The 19136-nt window shown below is 38.1% G+C and overlaps 1 protein-coding gene across 1 annotated transcript; it reads left to right on the top strand.

Moving 5' to 3' along the window:
* Window positions 1-898: 898 nt before the first annotated feature.
* LOC104070218 (RNA-binding protein 25-like) lies at window positions 899-19049 on the top strand (the record flags this gene model as incomplete). The annotated part of the gene is made up of 9 exons (XM_009574494.1): window positions 899-1014; window positions 5290-5339; window positions 6755-6925; window positions 7235-7292; window positions 8476-8636; window positions 11232-11414; window positions 13915-13998; window positions 17596-17876; window positions 18833-19049. Coding segments are annotated over exons 1-9 (1311 nt in total), but the record flags the coding sequence as incomplete, so codon positions are not given.
* Window positions 19050-19136: the final 87 nt, after the last annotated feature.

Here is a 19136-nt window from a genome sequence, read left to right as displayed (position 1 = left end):
GTAATATTGGTGACCAATTTTGTTGTTTTAGAACTGAGGGCCAACCTTTTTTGACGATTTGAACATGTAAGGTTGCTGAGATAATACTGGAAGCAAGAATACTTGCCTCGTTAGTTATCTTAAGAGCGATCTTGCGTTTTTTGTTATTGGGTGGTGTCTGTTACAGGGTCAGTAATACGTGTATCATAATAACTATCTGAATAGCAAATGATGTTAAAACAATCTTTACTCTCCATGGCAGCATATTGACTCTCAGCTCATGGGCTATCGTCCAAGTTGAGCTCTAGAAGATGTGTGAACTGGGAAGTTAAAAATAGATCAGTGAACCTTCTTCCAAGCTTTTAACTATTTCTGTGCTAGAATTTGGGGATCTCCCCAGTGTCGTCTTAAATACAATTCCCGTTGATGCTGAGCATCAGGATGTCCCAGTTCTTTCTCTCTTCTTGTTCCTTAGTTGTATTGCGTGTGGTCATTTTTTGTACAAGAGAACTACTTGCCTTATTGAATATGTATTACAAGATTACTTCCATTTTCAGATACTGCAAAAGATAGCTTTATTTTAAAGAAACTGTTTATTTTAAACAAACTGTTAAATGCTGGTTAATTCACACTCCTTGTAAACCATTGCTGTGAGGAGTAAGATATAGTTTTGTTTTTCACTTCATTCTGAAATGCTTTCCTAGAAGTGCTGTTTTTCATTGTGAAAGACGACTTCTACTACATTTGTAACTTAATGAATAACTGGGGAAAAAGAGTTAAAAATCATTTTAGTTTGTAGTTGAATGTCCATATAAAGATTTAAAATCATTATGGACACTTACAATTTGCACTGCTTTTATAATTCATGTTTGGGAACTGACTAGTACAAGTTTCCTTTTCTATCTTTTTGGCAGATTGTGACTGGAAGAATGTCTTTTCCACCTCATTTGAATCGCCCTCCTATGGGAATCCCAACACTTCCCCCTGGGATCCCACCTCCACAGTTTCCTGGCTTTCCTCCACCTGTACCTCCTGGTAAGTTACGTTAATATTTAGAAGTGTAGTAGAAATAAATTTCCTTTTATTATTCTGAATTGTATTATTTACAAAAGTTACTGGCTCTTAATGTATTTCAATAACTCTGATTCGTGTACATTGCAATTGAGTTTCTAGTTTACCCACAGATCATGTCATGTGAGCAAGCTCCTTTTGGTCTACCAAAAGCTGCTTACTTCTGACCAGAAATCAAACCATTAGAGACAATACCGGACTTTGTCTTGGACCTTTTTTCCAAGACTGAAGCTAGGTGGTGATTTTTGTTAACGTTAGGTATTCTAAGAGCCACTGTTTTGACAGTAGACTATGATTTTTCAGTTCCTTTCAAATAAGCCATTGTAATAGCCTTTGGAAGCACTTGGGTGCACTGAGTATGTGTGCTGTGAAAATATAGGAGTAACTTTCAGAGAAGGTCCAACTTCTTGCATTGTTTTTCTCCACTTTTGTGTAAGTCCCACTTTCTTTTATTCTGCTTCTTACATACTTTCTTCCACACATCTTGCAAATTTACTGTTATGTTCCTCATCCCTCTAATCTTCCCAAAATTAATCCCACCTTTTTTTCTTTGTTCATCTGTAAGATCAGCCTCTGGTTTTTGCGTTGAGATTTTAACTTGTTGGTCCAGAACCACCTTCTTTCTGTCCGTTGCCAGTATAGACAACAGTGACTGGACACAGGGCGAGTGGGAGAGAGGAATACATCAGAGAATTACCCCTTTAAAATTCATCACAAGGGCTGCAAAAAATAACTCCTGTCTGTATGGTCTTAAGCTGTGTTGTGCACAAATGTTTTGTAGACAATAAAGGCATTCAGAAACCAGATGGCTGAACTCAGGAGTGGTTTGTGCACATCCATTCATCAGGCTAATCCTTGCTTGTGTTAATTTTTCTAAATTTTTTTTCTTGAGATCCATGAGATATTATTTATTTTCTGCTAAAGACAGAGTTCTTGATTAGGTAGCATTCTGCCATCAAAAATCTCAGGTTAAATTTTAAAACCATGCCTCTTACTTTACTAGCTCCAGTTATATATACTAGTGTGAAAAACACCAGATACTTTTAAAAATAACTTTCTGAAGAATATTTTTAAATGCCTCATAAAAAAGTTTCTGCTCTGAACATTTGCTGCTAGACATGCATGACAAAGATCTTTTTGTTCTCTTGCTGTGTTTGACTTTTTATATAAATACAGTCTTGTTTCAGTATTAGTAATCCAAACTACGTAGAGTGGAGGAGCCTGGTATTGGGCAAGAATTAAATTTTTCTCTGCACACTAGAAACATTATTTGCTTACCTGTGCAGATAACATATTTTGACATGTAGAGCATATGGATCTCTCACTTCTTAGCACAAGTGTATCAATAAAGTTGAAAATGCCGAAAATGCCAGTGACTTTATGAAAGTCTACTTTGAAATTATTCCACACATCAAAACACAATTTTAGTGGCTTAGAATATTCTCTTTAGCTAGCTGTTATGCCAAAATTTCATGTTCTAGTTACCTTGCTCAGCCTATAATTTTTTGAAAAGTTTCAGCTAGAGCAGTCTGCTTGTGTAAGAATGAAGTTAGGAAAAGTATTTTGTTTTGCTTAAAAATATGGCTGTTAAAAATAAGAAGTTTTAGCATTTCCATCTCTTAAGTGTGGAAGATTTGATGAGGAGGTGATTCTGGTAACTCTTGTCATCTCTGAAGATTATTGGATACCATTAAGATGTGAAAAATTAGGGTTTGTGTGTAAGAAGGGTCAAACAGCAGTTCATACAGCCTGATGCATTGTCTGGGCAGTGGGAATACAAGATGATATTTAGGGTGGGCGTGTACGCCTATCTGCTTTCTGAGTTTGTTCCCTCATACAACTGTAGTGTTAGGGATGTTAGAGTATGAGAGTATTTTTCCTTTATCTTCTTCTTGACTTGTCATTCATGAACGTTTTGGTATTTTTTGAACCTGCCAATACTGTCCATCTCTACTGTCACCTCTTGCACCAAATTTGAGAAGTTCATTGACGACTGTGTGAAGTGCTACTTTCTCATGTCTGCCTTTAAACTCATTGCCTACTTAGCGTCTCCCTCCTGCCCCAGTTCTGATGTGGGAGTTGGGTGAGTTGCGTTTTGTGGTTTTGTACAACTCAGTCGTGTTCCATGCCTCGCAAACCTCCACACCTGAAGAGTCTCGGAGTGTAGATCTTTCCTAGTGAAGCAGCTGCTTCAACACTTAAGTCATTGTCCTGGTTTCGGCTGGGATAGGGTTAAATTTCTTGCTAGTGCTATGTTTTGGATTTAGTATGAGGAGAATGTTGATATCACACTGATGTTTTCAGTTGTTGCTAAGTGCCCTCCTAGTCCAAGGACAACTCCCATGCCTACTGACTGAGCTAGGTACACAAGATGGGAGGGAACATAATCAGGACAGCCAGCTCAGCTGGCTAATGGGGTATTCCATACCATGTGACGTCATGCTCAGTGTATGAATGGTAGGCGTGATCCAGGAAGTACCGATCGCTACCTGGTTATCTGTCAGCGTGGGTGGTGAGCAATTGCATTGTGCATCACTTATTTTGTATATTTTATCATTACCATTATTATTCTCCCTTTTCTGTTTTATTAAACTGTCTTTATCTCAACCCACGAGTTTTTCTCACTCTTACCCTTCCAATTCTCTCCCCGTCCCACGGGGGGTGGGGGGCGGAGTGAGTGAGCAGCTGCATGGTATTTGGCTGCCTGCCAGGTTAAACCACAACAGTCGTGTAGTTGCTCTTTTCTAAGGCTGCGTGTTGTTCTTGGGTTGCAGAAATCAGGTCTGTAGGCAGTAGTCAAGGTATAGGTGCACCAGGTTTTTGTATAGCAACTAAATGATGCCTGTGGTCTTGATAATAGGTATGTTTGCTGATAATGCCCAACATTTTAGTGGATTTTTTTTGCTTCTGCTGAGCATGGGGCTGATAGTTTCAGAGAAGTGTCAGCGGTAACACAAGTATCTTTGCTGAGTTGTAACTTTAAAATTCAAGTTCAGCATCATGATAATTATAGTTATAATAGTTACAGGGCTGCACAACTTGGAGTAGTTCCTCCACTCTGTGAGATGCCATGGTGGATTGAAAAGGAGAGCATGGGAGAGCAATACACCTTTTGAATCTCTGAACGGTTTGGAGGGATAAGTGGTAGTATGACTTTAATATGAAGGGATTGAAGAAGGGGATTGAGTGGTGGAGAAAATAAATGATGGAATCAAAGCAAAACCAGAGTGGATGAGGAGAAAGATGGACTGGGTGTCTGAGGAGAAGTGTTGTTTCAGGACTAAACACTGGAGAAAGTAGGGGAACAAGTCCAGTAGGTTGCAGAAGGTGGGTTAGGATTTTGTGAATACAGCAGTACGAGAGATGGAGAAGGGAAGGATTGAGAGTGAAAGACAAAAAGTTTTTTGTAGAATGAAAAAAGAGATCTAGGATCCCTAGAGGGTATTTCTCTGAAGAACATGAGATTGACTTCATTGTTCTTAAGTCTCAATATCTTTACTGGCCAGCAAGTAGTTTTGAAATCCATTCACTTAATATCTTTAACCTCCTTTAGCAACTGGCATGGAAAGATAAACAGCCTTTATTATGATCAGATACTGGCTCACATGATACTACTTAAAGCGGCCAGTGAATTTGATAGTGGGAAAGAGGGTATTGCATGGTTTCACCTGATTAAATATTGTTTTAAATTAAGTTTTAGAGACTGCCAAGTCAAGTATTCAGCAGGTAGGGAACTTCTGGATTGAGGTTTTCTATGCCACCTTCATTAAGCTATTCCATAAATAATAGCATGAAGCCTGGTGGCATTCTTTATAGGACCTCATTCGTAAGCTGTATGCAGAATTGATTGTGCTATGCGAATTGAGCAAGTCAGGAATGAGATTATCATCTGTAGGATTTCAGCTGCTTTTGCTCTCTATTTATGGAATTCCCTGCCTCAGTCATCACACGGCTATCTTCTAGAACAATACTGTGCACTGAATGTGCTTTGAAAATAGATTTATTTGTGATGAACGAAGTTGAAATGGTAATGTAATAAAAGTGACCAGGATGCACATGATATGTTAGTGTACTCAGGCTATGCTTGAATGCTTAAGGAGTTACTGGTAATCGATACTGTGAAATTCTTACTTGATCAAAATTGCTGTCTGGTTTGGAAATCATGTCTGCGATCAGTTCATTTGTATTCATCAGTAATCGGAACAGGGCAGAATAATATTAATGTCTTGTCTTTCTCAGGGACCCCTATGATTCCCGTGCCAATGGGCATTATGGCTCCTGCTCCAACTGTAAGTATTACAATGGGGATGAGATGATAGCAAAATAAAATGGAGAGTAAAACTTAATAGATGTCAACAGTATTTTTGTTTTGCCCTATTCCATGAGAATTCATACTATGAAAGGAAATGCTTCACTTTAAATGCAACTATTATGCAAATATTATGCTAATTTCTGACATAGGCAAAGTTTGAAGTAATGGCAGGAGCTGCTAACTACAAAGGTGAAGCGATTACTGTTCTTGCAAGAAGATGTACTTTTCTCAAATACAATGATTCAGGCTTTGCCTTCGGGTCATGCATGGTCTTCCTATGTAGTACGGTTAGATCAGTTAGATTCCACGTTTGCTTTTGAGCTTGTTGGCCATCACGCAGCACTGCTGAGTTGGTCACAAAGATGTGTGTTGACAAGCTTACGAACAAGCTCTTTCCCCATGTTACAGGGGAAGGAATAGTTGTACATAATAGGCATCTATGGAAGAGTGTATGAGAGAAAGGTCTCTTTGTTTGTCTTACTAATTTCTAGTTGGAAGGAAGATTTATGATTTATGGGGTGGAAAAAAGCACTCTTTAAAATATAAAGGTTACTTCTTGGCTTCAAGGTGAATTACCATTTCTATGATTTTGCGTAAGTGAAATCTCCCCAAAATACTGAATTTTTTTATAGTTTGTGTTATCTGTTACAGGAGGAGATGTTCATGGTAACTGATGTATTTAAGACAACGATACTGGAACAAATGCATTGTTCAGTTTTCTGATTAAAATAATTTTTATTAAGTGACACTTCTAGAAGGGTATTTTGAGAAGAGGGACTCAGTGCATATGTACCATTAAATCTTAGGTGGAAAGAGAGGTGCAGCAAAATGGAACAGATGATCGTGTCTATCTCTGTGCAGTTTATTTTACCAATGTTTGCTCCTTAACTGAAAGAGGCTTTGGATTGGGTATTGGTTAAATAAAGCAGTAGTGTTTATTCACTCTGTGAAAGCTTTAAGACCTGTCATGTGTCCATTGAAGCCTTTTGAGTCATAGTTACTTTTCTATTTGCAGCTTGGTTTTTACAGTGTTAGATAGGGTATTTCAACTTTCAGTGACTCAAGTGTTGCAAATTAGTTATTTGTAGAAGAAATAATACCTAATGTTACTGTATGCTCACCTTGAGACCTTCCAGTAGCCGTGTTCAGGTACACCTTTTTTTTCTGTCTGTCTTTGCCAGAAAATGGCAGTCTTTTTTGTGTTGTATAAAGTGTTAAAGCCTGAACCACTTACTGGTGTCTCACTCCGTAAGCCTAACTAAGGTTCGTATGAAAATTTAATTTTGAAATACATGTGCATCCACAACTCTTTCATCTTAGGGATTTAAATTAAAAAAAAAAAAACCAAACCAAACCAACACTTTATTTTACACCCTCTCCTCCTCTTTCTAGGTATTAGTTCCTACCACAGTGTCTATGGTTGGAAAACATTTGGGAGCCAGAAAAGAACATCCTGGCTTAAAGAACAAAGAAAACGATGAAAACAGCGGTCCCACTACCACCGTTTTTGTAGGCAACATTTCTGAGAAGGCCTCGGATATGCTCATACGGCAGCTTCTAGCAGTAAGTACAGTGGACTGCTTGTTAAATTTCATCCCTGGCTGATGAATGAAGTAATAACCCACAAGCAGTGGATTGAAACTAAAAGCAGAGTTAGTCCAACTCACTGAAATAGCAGTCCCTTATGTTTGAGTTTAAAGTCAGTAAGTGAAGAGTACAGCTTTTTTTAAGCTGTAGATATCAGTGAACATAGACATGTTTTGTTTTTAGTAGTGTTTACCCTTTTTACATGCCATCTTTTGCAAAAAGTGGTTAAGTTTTTGTAATGTTTTGAACATAATATTTAATTAATAGTATCTATCTTTAATGCAGAAATGTGGCTTGGTTTTGAGTTGGAAGAGAGTACAAGGGGCATCTGGAAAACTTCAAGGTAATTGTTCATACTTTTCAAAATCTCTAGTCAGACTCCTGTTTTTATTACTTGGCAGCTTTTCAAATGTGTGACACATTGCTATTCTTAATACTTTCACATTTTAAGATAATGTATACGATACTTAATACTAAATACTTCCTAGTAAAGGGCTAGTGTTTTCTGTCCTTGGAATCAAGACAGAATGAGAAAAATAAAATTGGGAAAGGTTGAATGGGAAAATGTCTTGGGAGCCTAATTTTGCTGACCTTTCTGTTCTGAGACTGAATCAGGAGTTTATAGACCATCCCTGAGAAAGATTTACCAGTTTGGACTTAGCCTCCAAAGAAGCATATTTGCAACACTGTTAATAGTCTCTTCCATTACTATCTATCATCCTTCTTTGTTCAGGAGGTTTTCCTGATGTAACATTTATTTTCCTTCCCTATCGTCAAATTGAACTGATGTATTTTTTCTTGTGACCTTTCTCCAGTGGATACAGGAAAGAATTTTGGTTACTATTTTTTGCTGTTAGTGTTTTCATATCTTCTCTAGGTTGTTTTTTTTCTTTTTTAAGATGTAATTCAGTTTCTTCAGCTTTCTTCTATATCATACTTTGTTTATTTTGCTCTCATAAGGTGTTTTCCTCATTTACAACTTTCTGTAACTGTTGTGAAGAGCCTAGTTTGAAATACCCCTCCCTCTAGGTTAACAATGAGCTGTTGATTGATGTCCTTGGTCTTCAGACAATTGCAAATCCACCTGAGACATGTCTTCATATAGACTGCATTCCTTAGTTAAGACAGACGTGTCAAAAACTTTATAAACACAATCACAGAATCATAGAATAGTTTGGGTTGGAAAGGACCTTTAAAGGTCATCTAGTCCAATCCCCCTGCAATGAGTTGGGACATCTTCAACTAGATCAGGTTGCTCAGAGCCCCATCCAACCTGACCTTGAATGTTTCCAGGGATGGGGCATCTACAGCGTATGTGTTGCTTTCACATTATTCACTGGGCCGTTAGTTGTATCAAAGATATCATATATCAAACTGAATGATCTTTCTGACCTTTTTATGATGTGTACTCCTGGTTTTAAAGAAATAAGTTCCAAGTTTATCGATTCAAAACACTTTTTTTACACAAAGTCAGTTACCTGAAGAGCTTTAACACTTTTACTTTTCATTTCAATCATCCATTTCAGCCTTTGGATTTTGTGAGTACAAAGAACCAGAATCCACACTACGAGCACTGAGACTACTGCATGACCTCCAGATTGGAGAGAAGAAGCTGCTAGTCAAAGTTGATGCAAAGACAAAGGCTCAGCTAGATGAATGGAAAGCAAAGAAAAAGGCTTCTAACGGGGTATGTCTATAATGTGTGACTTGTGTTATTTTGGCAGGAGGGCAATGTAAAGTACTTGCTAGATCAGACTGTGAGTGTGTGTTTTAGTTTCTATTCTTGTCTCTGCCCTTAATTCATTTTATGATTTTGCCAGAATCACATTAATCAGTCTGAAGATATGTTGAAAGGCAGTGAAGGGTAAGCTCTTAATTCACCAGCATTCAAACTTACCTGTAAGCTACAACTGAATCTCTAGAATTGATTCTGTAATTCATTCTAAAGTGTAGTAATAAGTGCTATACCTTATGATTCTGTTGCTTCATTTTTGTTTAGAAACTCTTGAAAGCATATAAACTCTAGAAGTAATTGTTACTTTGTCAGAGTCTGTAAATCAGCTGTCTGAGGAGAACTGGAGTTTCTTTCCCCTCCACTGATGATATTCTAGAACAAATTAAGACAAGGAAAGAAGTAGATCATTCAGTAGATGATGCAGTTATCAGGCAGTGGGCACCTTACAGACATTTACTAGATGGGGAAATTGGTTTTGTACCATTTCTTTCTAGAGCTAAGGATCTGTTCTGGAATAATTGCTGATGTTTGATACGTTGAATTCTTGTGAGATACAAAGATACTTAACTGACAAATTTGCATTAAAATGAATTTTATCTATTTCTTTGCTAAAATAACATATTTCAGATCACAATCAAGTTGTTGGGCTTGGTCTCTTAAGTTATGCATATGCCTTAAGATAGTACTTAAAACAATTCTTAACTATAAAATGAAAGTGAGAAGAGGCTCTTGTTCAGAAAACTGAAAAAACTAATCACACTGTAGCAGGTAAATTTTTAAAATTCCACTTTGGAATTGTTCTTAAAGGTATGTAAAATACCTTTGTGGGAACACAAGTACTTTTATTTCATTTTATTTAACCAGAACTAGAGGCATAATGATGACTTGAAGTACTTGACACATTTTTGACCGTGTACCCAGGGTATGGGATTAAATGCAATGGCTCGGTAAAGCAGAGTGCTAACTTCATGGGTTTTGAATGGAGTAATGTACTAGCTGTTAACCTAGGTAAGGGTTTGGTCTGACTGCCCCTTCCATTCCATATTTCCTTGTTTCCTGTTGGCATCGCCTGTAATACTGTGTTTCACAGCTGATACTGTAAACAAGCTTAAAGTATCAGTGGAGTTCTTGTACATCTCTCTCATGAATTTTGTTTTCTGTGAGCTCCTGTGGGTTATAATCAATCCTGGGGGATTGATTGTAATAAAGCAGAGGGTACTGTTTGTGGCTTTGAAGACAACAGTATGTGCCGATTCCATTGAACTGTAGAGTGAGATTAGCTCCAAAAGTTTTTTTTTCGTTTGCGGTGGTGCAAAGAAAGGCTGTGAATTGCCGAAGAATATTGATGAAGTGTATTGTAATCATACTGCTTGCGACTCCTTTCATACCATCATTGGTGTGCTGGTGCCACTCAGATCCAAAAGTTGCAACTCTTTTCTTCAATCTTTTTTATTAAGAAATCAAACATGTACACTACAACACAATTTCTTATAGAGACACACCAAGCAAACCTTTATCTAATTAGCTCCTCTCCCTGATCACTTCTTCTCCCTGGACCTCTTCAATTCCACTCCCTGTCACTGCCTTCTAGCTCTTTTCAGCCTGCTCCTCCTTGGCCTGGCAGCCTCTTCAGCTCCAACTGAATCCTCCCTTCCCCCTCATTCTTAGTTGCTGCTCCATCAGACCCTTCCCTCCCCCTCACTCCACCCACCACCTATCGCTTGACGGGATACCCAGCTGGATTCTCAGGTGAGATTCCATTTTTTTAAAAGATTCAGGGGATCAAGAGGTGGGCTACCTTGCTCAGTATGCAGATCATTGTTCTACCCTTTCATGTAACGTTTAGTGAAATGCACTTCTTTGTGTGTTCCCTTTCCTCCCCTACAAGGTGGAAAGGGCAAAAAGATGAGGAACTACAAAGTAATTGATCAAAAATAATAAGAAAATGTTTGCTGTGCAAGGAGTTTTCCCTAACAGTTTCTTTAATATAGTTCTCCCATTATAAGTTGCAGCTTGAAAGTTATAGGTAGACATTTGTATTGCATGGCACTTAAGTAGAAGGCTTTGAAGAACTGCTGTTGAAATGACTTGAAGTTCTGGAGGATACAAGGCAGAAAATTTTGACCAAGAGCTGGACTATAGTGCCTTTCTGTGAGCGTGCGTGCGCTTTCTCTTTTCCTGTCTACCACCTTATTCACCATTTATCTGTTCTATTTTATTATGCAATCCTACACTTGCTCTTTGCAGCCATTCCACATGTAAAACTATGTGGTCCCTATGGTATTGCCAGTGTGAAAAGATCTGACTGCAATTGATAACTACTTGTAGGTGGTTGGGTTTTTGTGGGGTTTTGGGGGCTTTGGGGGGGGGTTGTTGGGTGGGGTTTTTTTTGTTGTTGGGTTGTTTGTTTGTTGTTTTTGTTTTTTTTTTTTTTTTTTAAGTAAATGCTGTAGGGGCATGAATGTGGTGATCAAAGGTGAACTTCTGAAATAAAACTAATATTATTCTCAATTTGTTGATTCCTGTTACTTTGCAATTTTTCCTTAGAACTCCAGACCAGAGACGACAAATGATGACGATGAAGCACTGGATGAGGAAACGAAGAGAAGAGATCAGATAATTAAAGGGGCCATTGAAGTCTTAATACGAGAATATTCCAGCGAGCTCAATGCCCCCTCCCAGGAATCTGACTCTCACCCCAGGAAGAAGAAAAAGGAAAAGAAGGAGGACGTATGTGTTTTGATTTTGGACAAAACAGATTTTTCTTCAACTCACCTTTATATAGTGGCCAAACCTTGTGCAAATACTTTAAACCTAAACTTCTGATGAGAAAACAAATCAACAAGCATTGATGTCAGCAGCAGTTTCATTTTTTTAAGCTGAAAGCTAGTCAGTTATAGACACCATCCCTTCAGGATGGTTTGGGCATCTAAGCACCTAGACTTCTTGGAACAACAGGTTTGAATCTGGGCGGGATTGAACCGACCTTTCATCCCTCTGAAGGTGGAAATACTGAGTTTAGTGCAGTTTAATCTATATGTGCATGTAGGGTTTTTCAGATGAGAACTTAAAAAACAACTGTAAAGAGTTCCTGCATACCGTCTATTTCCATTGAAAGATGCCAGGGCGCTTTTGTAATAGCAGGAATTTGCTCTGGTAGTTTTTGACAAAATTCTTCTTCTTTCTGCTTATAGTATGCATTCTTGTAGTGCGCCTTGATCCAACTGGTTGCAGCTGTCTCTCCAGATGTGGAAGTGCTTCATTAGTTGTTTATATGTATACTTCACAAACCTTGGAGGGATCCTTCAGGGATGAAAGGCATATTGTAATCTTCCTGCCTTACAAAATCATTTTTACATGCACGTCTCAATTTTGGCTGGATTTGATCAGCTGGTTTTCATATATTGTGTAATGCAAAAAAACCCTGTTCTGGTTTAGACCTGCTTCTGTGGATGACCTTTTTATGGATTAAAACAAACTGGAGAAGGGGGAATAAGAATGAGCAAACTCAGACTTAGCTTTTCCAGCCAAGTTTCTAACCGTGGGAAAACGGGCTTTCACACCTACCATTCTGCACCTAATATGAAAGAGATTGGAAAATTGTTTGACCAATATTTTTACCCACTTAAGTCTTCTGCAAAGTACCTATTCCAAGGCAATAATGCAGTTTCAAATGCTTATGGAGTTTTAAGTGTGGTGCAAGAAGCAACATCTCCCTCAGGGAGCAAGTGTATCTTCCCCACAACATTGTTAGCCATGGCTGACCTGAGGTATAAGAGTGCTGAGCTGAGAATTGGTTTTTCTTTCCTCTCCCTCCCATTGGGAGATGATGCTTTCTTGGATGAGAATTTACAAATGAGTCACTGTCTAATGCTATCAGCTGTATTTTTTGTTACAAGCATTGTTACAATGTGTATTGTCCTGTGGGTACATATATATTTCTATATGGCCATGAATAATGCCAGGTAGTTAAACAATGTAAGAGACGGTTGCAGTCTTGGAAGAGCTGGGTGCTGAGTGTGTCCCTGGGACAGAGGGATATTCTGCTAGCTCTGTATGATGTAGAATTTGACCAATCTGAGCTAGCAAAGTAGACAAATAAGCTCTTTTTAAATACATAGCACTTGTGGGTTGAAATTACACCCCATCATCCCTCCCGTACTGGGAAGGAGGAAAAGAAACTTGGAAGTTGCCATCTTTGGCCTGTGTGGATAGAGGTGGGAGTGAAGAGATGGTCCTAGCTTGTTGCGCTCTTGCCCTTAAAAGAGAGGGGAGAGAAGGACTGTGGAGGGTGGGGGGAAGGGAAGATGGATGCAGATATATGTGGGGGGTGGCGGGGAAACTCGCCAGCTTGGGGGCTGTTGTCCCCTGAAGGGCTTGGTTTGAAGAAGACTCCCGCTGGTGTTAGCAGCAGAGTCTGTTATTAGTTCTTCTGGATGAAGGCATGACTGATGTGGGGGAGTTGAAAATGTGTGTGGGGAACTGAGAGTGAGTGGAATCTGGTTTTCAATTTCAAGCACGGGGGAACCTCGCTAATTCGCACTAACTGTTAGTAGGTGCAATCTACCAAATTTTGCGAATTAGCGAGTAAATAAAATCAAGATATACCCACTGCAAATATACTGATCATTTATATTGGCAAGTGTAGCTTAGTCTTGTTTATGATGCTACCATAGTGTACTAATATCCTGTAGTATACTTGTAATTCAGTGAAGTCTTACTAATATGAGACCTCACTATGTATTTTAAGTAGTTCAGAGAAGGGAGAATTAGCGAGGTTCTTCTGTAATTTTGTTGAATCAAAAAAAATGAGATCACAGCAATACAATATTGCTTTATAGTACAAACATACAAAACATTGTTTTTCAGAGTAGTGTGCAATCTATTTTTAAAAAAAAAAATCTCCGTGGATTTTTCCGCAGATTTTCCGCAGATTTCCAGTGGCCCCACTGATACCTTATCCACTCATCACCAAGGTTCGTTTACATTGTAGGCTTTGACAATGACTATGTTTACTGCTAGTTGCCAGATTTGTGACTCTTGTCCATCTGATTTTTTTTTTTTTTTTTCACTCATTAACATCAGACTGTCAGGTTTGGTACTGCAGAAGGACTTTATTTATCTCTTGCAAGACTGGTTGAAAACTTCTAACCTTCAGCTTTTCTCTTGTTCTCCTATGTCTGTACAGATGGCTCTTAATGCTTTTCCTCCTGTCCCCCTTGTTTTTTAGGAGGATATAAATGCTATAGAAATGGAGGAAGACAAAAGAGACCTGATATCAAGAGAGATCAGTAAATTCAGAGACACACACAAGGTAGTATTCTTGTTTTTGCACTTGATACAAATTAGGCTTTTTCAAAATCCGAAAAACCACTATTATGAAATTTAGCATTACATTGCAATATCACTTAAAATTATGTTTATGTTAGGTTTAATATACATATAGTTCTTTACCAGTCAAAAAAAGACAACTACCACGTTAAAGTGGCCCTTAACATCTTTATGCTAAGACTTTGATTGCTACTGAGTGTTTTGCAGTCTTCTCACTTTAACATGAATAAAGGCAACTTAAGTTTCTACACATACATTAAGTCAAGATATTTATAACTAAAGGCTAAACGGGGCTGCAGTATAAGACATACACTTGAGTGTGTTTCTGTAGGTAGATTTGTAACATAATCCAAGATTTTATGAAGAATTGAAACTTGAATTAAATTTAAGTCTTTTATTTTAATAGTTCTAAGTTAAGAGTGGGGGAAGATTAAAACTAGGTCAGTGGTTACCAGACTTGCCAAACTTTAGATGCATGGAAGAACTGTAAATTCCCATAAAGCTAATCTATTCATTGACCCCCACCATTATGATAGAGATCATATGGTGACTAATGCAAGATGAAACTCACAGCTTGGAAAGTAACATGGAATAGGATGTAAGTATGAGCTTCTGTTTTTTATTATACTTATGGATGCCCCCTCAGAAAAATATGCAAAGGGGTAACTGGCTTGGAAATGTTTGTGCACATCAAGTCCCACCTCAGGGTTCCCACTTACAGAAGTTTCCACTAATGCTAGTGCATCTGTGAATGTTTCTGCTTTGGAAAATGATACTTGTGGATAGTAAAGCACAACTATGCATGTAATGTTCTTATTTTAATGTTTAGCTTAAAGTTGGTATTATTTTTTCCCCAACAAGACTGGAATGGTCCTTGGCTTAGGGAAGTATCAGCAAGCTCCTCTTTTGAGCACACTTATTTCAAAATACCCCCAAATCAACGTTAAAGAAAATGTTGAAGGTACAGCAAGGTGAATTATGCCCGTGTTATTCAGCTTTACCACATGCAGTCATTGGGATGGTACCATGTTTTCACGCAACTGTATCAATGTAAACGCAAGTGACTACACATTGTTGTATATACACCTATTCAGTTTTTCTCTTGACTGAAGTTGTTGGAGATAAAAACCTGGGGAAAAGTTCTAGAAGAAATCATCTGGAGAAGCTCAGCAATTGAACGTGAAACTGGTCAGTGGTGAAACTTCAGTAGAATTGTGTTCAGTTCCGAGCCCCAAGTCGTCACTGGTACTAAGATGCAAACAAGTAATAAGTTTTAAAAAAAAGCAACCAACAAAACAAACAAACAAAAAACATGCTTCATTGTTTCAGAAGCTGTTGGGCATTTTAATGCCTTTAATCTGTATTATTGGGGGGGCTATTTTGGGTTTCTTAACATTAAAAATCAACTGAAAGTAGTCATTGTGTACATTGGATATGTTTAAAAGGGGCTGTTGAATCTTTAGCAGCTGGCTAGTGAGCACAGTGAACCTTTGCATGTTTTTGGTATGAGTTTAAAAAACAATAACCACAGACTGTCAGGGTATCAGCATTGCAGGGGGCGTCCATTTACAGCACGGACGAGTCTGAAGAGAGCTCAAGGTAAGATTTATAATTCTTCTACCTGTTCATTTCTGTTCATTACTTCAATTTATCTGATACCGTTCCCATCCCATTACCCTTTCAGATCCTCTTATTTAGGCCGATAGAAGTTGATGAGGTCAGATTTTGATTACAAAATAGGCAATTTATTTTTTCAATTGGATCTTAAGAAAGCGGACCTACAAAATGGATTTTAATACACCAAGACTTGTATCCATGTATATTTACACTTGTGTGAATATATTAAAAAAAAAAACAAAAACCAAAAAAACTCCCAAAAAAACCCCACTCTTGAGAAATCTCACCACGAACAAAGTTTTTGAGAGTGGAAAAAAAGCAGGAGTTCAACCAAAGAAATTTCTATTGGAACATCTAAGATAACCTGTAAGTATCAACCACTTCAGTATGTAAACTTTTCTTTAAAAGTATATGAAATTTGAGGTAAGTTGGATTTTTAGAAGTTGACAACCTAGTTTAACATCTGACCGTACTGAGGTTTAACACTGTAAAGCTCCTGTAAAATACAGTCCTTTAGAAATTGGTTTTCAGCCCAGTGTATATTGTAGAATCTAAGTTTTGTTTTTTCATATAAGTTTTCTACCAATTCCTACCATTTTTAGTCCCTTTTTCCTTTTGTGATTTCAATGTATCCAACATTGGTTTGCCTGTATTGTGCTATCAATGCAGCGTAGTTTCACTGGATACATTAATCACTAGTGAATTAGCTTTATTTCTGTAATCCTTTGTCGGTTCTCTGGTCCCTGTGCCTATGGCAGAAGAACACTTACCAGGTAAGATTGCTTTTTAAAGTTGTCTTAAATGCTTTGTTTAAAAGAAAAGAAAAGAAAAAAAAAAACCAGAGAAAATGCTGTTTCATTGTTCCAGTTTTTAATTTCATTTCAGTGATGGTAAACGTGGAGCCAAAGGGGATAAACCTGTTTATTCTGCTCAGTATTTGTTCAAAAAAGTGGTATTCTGGCATCCATCAGGTTGAAATTTGGTATATTTGGTTGTTATTTGGTATATTTGTGAACCGTGTACTTGCTCTTCCTCCCAGAAACATAGCTTATAGGCAAGGTTAATCCAGTGTTGGCGGTCCATGTCCTAGCACAGCATCTGTAAGTTAACACATAACAATTGCTTCCAAGGATGGATTTATCTATCATTCTGTTGATGTATTTTCTATTGTCTTATAGGAATTCTGGTCATAGGAACTGTTTCTAATTGAAAAAAAAGTGGCAATTTTGTACAATTTTTAGTAAAACTGTAGCAGGTAACCCTTTAGTTTCTGTGTTTCAAAAGAGCTATTTCCAACCTTTTTTTAACTCTCTCCATCTTGCAGTGGTGGAAGTTAAGGATTCCATTCTGCAGAGTCCAGTTCTTACCAATGAACTGTTAGAACTTTTTTAGGGAGGGAAAAGGGGAAAGGTTGCAGCTCTCTTCTCTGTTTAACCACATGTACCACGTGTAAGTGGATAAATTTCTTTATCCAAGTTTTGCTATAGGACAGTTTTGGTCTGCCAAGACTTTTTGGGAAACAACTCACTGTCGCAGTAAGCATTCCTCTGAAATATATTTTCCTAGTTGAACAGAATTAATTTTATCAGCTGGAAGTTCACTTTGCTTGTACCCAAGTGGCTTATAGGGCCAACGGAATTTGTGGCCCACCTGAATCATGACTGGCAGTGCACTATGTATGTGCAGTTTAGTCAGCTTATAATACGAGGCCAGCCCTACTCTGCTAAGGTTGGAGATTGCTGGTCTGTGTAGATCTATGCTTTTGCACGAAACTTAGTCTTGTGATTGCTGCATTTTGATTTCATACTTACGAGTTCCAAAAAATACCCACCAAACCCTATTTAATATTTTAAAATCAGTGGCGGTTTTGGTATTTCCATTACCAGCCTTGTGTGTTGCGCCGGGAATAACCAGTTCCTATAACTACAGAATTAACTATGAAAGTTCTCTTGTTGGTTTTTAGAAACTGGAGGAGGAAAAAGGCAAAAAGGAGAAAGAAAGACAGGAAATTGAAAAAGAACGCAGAGAAAGAGAAAGGGAACGGGAGCGTGAACGAGAAAGGAGGGAGCGTGAAAGAGAGAGGGAGCGTGAACGAGAGAAGGAGAAGGAACGGGAGCGTGAACGAGAGCGAGATAGGGATCGTGACCGAACTAAGGACCGAGACAGAGACCGCGAACGAGACCGAGATCGTGATAGAGATCGTGAAAGGAGTTCAGATCGCAACAAGGATCGGAGCAGATCAAGGTAAATGTGCTTGACTTGCTATTTACTTCAGCTTTTCCTAGTGCTGTTTACTAAGTGTGTATAGTTCAGCAGATCAGCTGCCATTCAAAAGAGAATGGTCCTTTTGGAAGATCAGAGTAAAAACAGGAAATCAAAATTTTAGAAAATGTTGTATTTACACAAATTGGAAGAATACTTGATTCCCTCCACAGCACAGGAACATAAGGACTGCAAAACACAGTAAGCAACCACCGAATTGTGACTTAAGCATACTGGTTTTATCTCAAATCTCTTATTTTTTCATGGGTGGCTTTATTCCTACTTGAGGTTCTCTCACGTCTGTGGTATCTTCTAGCTTAAGTAGGTTTTACCTTTTCCTTTGTTATGTGGCGTTGGTTTGTTTGTTGTTTGGTTGTGTGTGGTGGTTTGGTTTGGGTTTTTTTTTTGTTTGTTTGTTTTTATAAAAGCAAGGGGATTCTTCTTTCAGTCTTAAACTGTGACTAATCATGTCAGGCTCCAGATGCTACTTTTTTCCCCTTCCCCCTTCACCAGAGAAAAAATAGCTGTTTCACTTTAAATCATCTTGTCAGTAGGGTTCACGTTGTGTGCAAGCTACGTAAACCAGAAGGATTTATTAAGTATACCCTTTATTTGTGGGGGTTTTAGCTGTCACTTATTTATGAAGAACTAGTAACACAGTCTGATAAGAATTGCCATGTGCTCCTGCTTAGTTTCTGTAAATATCACTATTTAATGGTTAGTGCTCAAACAACTACTTTTAGGTAAATGGGTTTTTGAATATATTAGAAGTATCGATTTATGCCCATTGCTATATCAGCTAATCATCTTGTACAATTGGAGAAGAAGAATAATTTGCAAGATGCTATAAATAGTGCATTATGCATTTGAAGTTAAATAATTTGGTTGAGTGGAGAGGAAGGCTCTGTACTTAACTTTGGACTTTTTCCTTCCTTCAGAGAAAAAAGCAGAGACAGAGAAAGAGAACGGGAACGGGAACGAGAGAGGGAACGGGAACGAGAGAGGGAACGGGAACGAGAGAGGGAACGAGAACGGGAGAGGGAACGAGAACGGGAGAAAGATAAGAAGAGAGACCGAGAAGAAGATGAGGAAGACGCTTATGAACGCCGAAAACTGGAGAGGAAACTGCGGGAAAAAGAAGCTGCATATCAAGAGGTAGGTTGGGATTTTTAAGGTTCCTTAAGGAAAAAATTGTTTCTGAGGGGTTATAACAAGTCTTCTAGTATAAAATCATAGAATCAT

This window comes from Fulmarus glacialis, unplaced genomic scaffold, assembly GCF_000690835.1.
Source record: "Fulmarus glacialis isolate BGI_N327 unplaced genomic scaffold, ASM69083v1 scaffold38793, whole genome shotgun sequence".
Taxonomy (NCBI): Eukaryota; Metazoa; Chordata; class Aves; order Procellariiformes; family Procellariidae; genus Fulmarus; species Fulmarus glacialis.
The sequence above is the reverse complement of the archived record's forward strand: the minus strand, read 5'-3'. Positions and strand labels throughout refer to the sequence as shown.